The 4,584-nt window shown below is 44.2% G+C and overlaps 1 protein-coding gene across 1 annotated transcript; it reads left to right on the top strand.

Moving 5' to 3' along the window:
* Positions 1-2,930: 2,930 nt before the first annotated feature.
* On the top strand, positions 2,931-3,350 carry LOC119575550 (zinc finger protein ZFPM1-like). Its single transcript, XM_037923202.1, has one exon. It carries the CDS (start codon positions 2,931-2,933, stop codon positions 3,348-3,350), a length of 420 nt encoding a protein of 139 aa, XP_037779130.1.
* The last annotated feature ends 1,234 nt before the right edge of the window (positions 3,351-4,584 follow it).

Here is a 4,584-nt window from a genome sequence, read left to right as displayed (position 1 = left end):
TATTATTATTATTATTATTATTATTATATTATTATATTATTTATTATTATTTATTATTATTATTATATTATTAATTATTATTATTTATATTCTTATTATATTATATTATTATTATTATATTATTATTATTATTTTTTATTATTTATTTATTATATTATATTATTATTATTATTATTTATTATTATATTATATTATTATTATTATTATTATTATTATTATTATTATCATTATTATTATTTTATTATTATTATTATCATTATTATCATTATCATTATTATCATTATTACTATTACTATCATTTTATTATTATTACTATTGCTACCACCACTACTACTACTACTACTACTACTAATACTACTTCTACTACTACTATTATTACTATTATTATTATTATTATTATCATTATTATTATTATTATTATTATTATTATTATTATTATTATTATTATTATTATTATTATTATTATTATTACTATTATTATCATTATTATAATTATTCCTATTGTTATTATTTTTATTATTTTCATTGTTATTATTTTTTTTATTATCATTGTCATTTTCAATATCATTGTTATTATCATTAATATTATTATCATTATCAATGTTGTTATTAATATTATCATCATTATTATTGATATGATTATTATTATCATTATTTCCATTTCCATCATCATAACCATTATCCTCATAATCAATTTTATATAGGTAAGCTTAGCCGAAACCCCAAATATACTCTGAATGTATAATTTCCTGTTTTAAAGACAAGAATATTCAGTTTAAACAGATAAACACCTATGATATTTTTTATCATTTTTATCATAATCTCGAACTAAACCTTTTAAAAAGAACTTGCCCACACTTCCCCGCGCCCACACTTCCCCACACCCACACTTCCTCACGCCCACACTTCCCTACATCCCCACTTCCTCACGCCTACACTTCCCAACACCCACACTTCCCCGCGCCCACACATCCTCACGCCTACACTTCCCCACACCCCACTTCCTCACGCCCACACTTCCCCACATCCCCACAACGCACCGCACAACCACCGCACCTCCATCGGTAAAGGACTTTTCACCGCCGAGTTTCCCAAACAGACTCTCGCAGACGGACGATCCTCAAGAAATTCCAGTTAAACTCGTGATATGGACGATTGAGTTATTTAGCGTGGCCTGAGAGAATGATTTATCGGTCGTGCCCTTGGATGCATTCGCCATGGAAGGAGCAGTGCGGTTGGGGAGACATATTTTTTGACTTGTGACATGTTCTTTGGCGCTTTGCATGTTAATTGCCTCTTTACTACTGGATTCGCCATGTTGGAGAAGTCACTTAAATCTATCTACGTATTTATCATTCTCTGGCTCTCTCTCTCTCTCTCTCTCTCTCATTTAGAGATACATACATTCATACATATATATACATACACACACACACACACACACACACACACACACACACACATATATATATATATATATATATATATATATATATATATATGTATATATATTATATATATTATACATATATACATATATATTTATATATATATATATATATATATATATATATACATAACATACATACATACATACATACATACATACATACATACATACATACATCTTCTTTTAACGGTAGGTTCATGTCTGAGCCGCCGTGGTCACAGCATGATACTTGATTGTAGTTTTCATATTGTGATGCTCTTGGAGTGAGTACGTGGTAGGGTCCCCAGTTCCTTTCCACGGAGAGTGCCGGTGTACCTTTTTAGGTAATCATTCTCTCTATTTCATCCGGGCTTGGGACCAGCACTGACTTGGGCTGGCTTGGCCACCCAGTGGCTAGGTAGGCAATCGAGGTGTTCCTTGCTCAAGGGAACAACGCGCCGGCCGGTGACTCGAACCCTCGAACTCAGATTGGCGTCGTGCCAGTCTTGAGTCCGATGTTCTAATCATTCGGCCACCGCGGCCTTGGCGATCATGGGCTTCCATGATTTTCTTGGCAATTTAGAGCGGTGGTTTGCCATTGCCTTCCGCCTGGTGTTTTTTTTTCGAGTCACCATCTCTATTTACCCGGCACTGACTTGGGCTGACTTATCCACCCAGTGGCTAGGCAGGCAATTGAAGTGAAGTTCCTTGCCCGAGGGAACAACGCGCCGGCTGGTGACTCGAACCCTCGAACTCAGATTGCCGTCGTGACAGTCTTGAGTCCGACGCTCTAACCATTCGGCCACCGCGGCCTACATACATACATACATACATACATACATATATATATATATATATATATATATATATATATATATATATATATAAATATATATGTGTATAAGTGTGTGTGTGCATTCACACACCCAGCCACACACACATACGCACACATTCATGTACATACGCCCATATACATGTATATAGAATTTCATCTCCAGAATCCTAGGCCAAGACTAGCATGAAGCTCAGAGACAGCTGAACTTGCAGAGAACACAGTAGACAAGCTGGTCCGTCTCTGCCCACTCAGCTGACCACTTCTCTGACCGCCTCCTCTGACCTCTTGACCCTCCAGCAGCACTTACCCATCACCTGCCATACCTGACCTCAACCACAACCACATTCAACCAGACATGGTGAAGGAGCAGCCACCTGACTCCTGAAATAATGTCTCCTGCTCCGCCACATTCCCTCTGCCTGCCCCGCCACATACCCTCTGCCTGCCCCGCCACATACCCTCTGCCTGCCCCGCCACATACCCTCTGCCTGCCCCGCCACATACCCTCTGCCTTGCATACCCTCATACACTGCATTTTCCCATCCCCAACTGACATTCCTGCTACATACCCTCTGACTTCCCTGCTACATACCCCCTAACTGCCTTATCACATACCCCCTGGCTGCCCCGCCACATATTCCCTGACTTCCCCCACATTCCCACTGAATGCTCCGCCACATATCATCTGAATGTCCTGCCACATACCCTCTGCCTGCCCCATCACATACCCTCTGCCTGCCTTGGCATATACCCTTTGACTATCCTGCCACATATCCCCTGAATGCCCCGCCACATACCCTCTGCCTGCCCTGCCATATACCCTTTACCTGCCCTGCCACATATCCCCTGAATGCCCTGCCACGTTCCCTCTGCCTGCCCTGCCATATACCCTTTACCTGCCCTGCCACATATCCCCTGAATGCCCCGCCACGTACCCTCTGCCTGCCCCGCCGCACCGCCCGCACCCGCACGGCCGCCGCAGCTCGGCCACCCACACGCCCCCCCCCTCGGCCTCCCATTCAGAATATTTCAGCCCGACTCCCCTCCGCGAGGAACCCCGGGGCGACGGAGGGTGTGAACAAGTAATTTTGGAGTTTACACTGAATATCGGACAATGCGGGCGTGAGGGGGAATAATGGCGGCGAATAATGGGCAAGACATAAGAGTTTGCGGTCGAGGACGGAGGCGGCGGAGGGGATGGACGCGGCGCGACTCGAAGGGAGACGCCATTTTTCTTTCTCGCTTTGCGGACTCCTTTCGCGGCGTGTGTGAGTGAGGGAGGGCAGGGAAGGAGGGAGAAGTGAGAAAGGTGGAGGATATGGCGAGGCTGGAGAGGCGAAGAGGGAGGCGCAGCGCGAGGAGCAGAGGCAGAGCAAACCCGGAGAGAGAGCCGAGACGAGGCCGCCGGAGGAGGAGAGGAGAGCGGGGGGAGGAGGGTGTCGAGCGCCCATCCATCATGGGCGCGTCGGGCGGGAGCAGCGGGGCGGCGGCCCACGCGGCGGGGCTCGTCACCTCGCGACGCCCCCCGCCCGCGCTGCCCGCGGTCGTCGCGCCACCCACAGGCATTTGGCCCACGCCGCCTCCTCGCCGCGCCGCCGCCTCCTCGCCGCGCCGCCGCAGACTTCGAGGTTCGCCGGGGATTTCAACGCGTCTAGGAAAGGATCCTTTCTCCTCCTTTCCTCTTTTATCTGTCTTTATCACGGTCTTCTGTGGAGAGCTAATGCTTCTGCGCTTGCTCCTGCATTTACCCCTCATGTCTCTGCCTCATTCGCGTGCTTCTCTGTCCTACTTTCACATCCATGTCTTGTTGTTTCCGTAAACTTGTATTTCTAAAGCTGCTTCATAACTGCCTCACATTTCTATTTCTTCTTTATATTTCTACTTTAGACGACTGCATCCACATCCACCTCATGATTTCCCCACTGCCCTACATATCTATTCCTGCCTCATATTTCTACCTCTACCTCACACCTTAACTCATATTGAACTCACCCTCTCATATTTCTACATCAGCCTCCTTTACCCTCGTGTTTTCTACCTCTCTCTCATGCTTTTAAATCTGGATCATCCACACTTCCGCCTCTTGCGTCGACTACCTTACATTTCAACCTGCATGCCATGTTTCTACCTCTCCTCTATGAATCTACTGCCCCATTTCTACTATATCTACCTCGTACCTTAACTTATCTACCTTTCCTCCACACATCTCTTTAACACTTTTATCCCAGATTTCCACTAACCACACAATTTTAATAGTGCACCACACCCCTGTTTAATGTTTTCAAGACCCTGTAAGCTTCCGGTGCAATCACGAGAAAAC

This window comes from Penaeus monodon, chromosome 7, assembly GCF_015228065.2.
Source record: "Penaeus monodon isolate SGIC_2016 chromosome 7, NSTDA_Pmon_1, whole genome shotgun sequence".
Taxonomy (NCBI): Eukaryota; Metazoa; Arthropoda; class Malacostraca; order Decapoda; family Penaeidae; genus Penaeus; species Penaeus monodon.
This window is presented reverse-complemented; position numbering and strand designations above follow the sequence as displayed.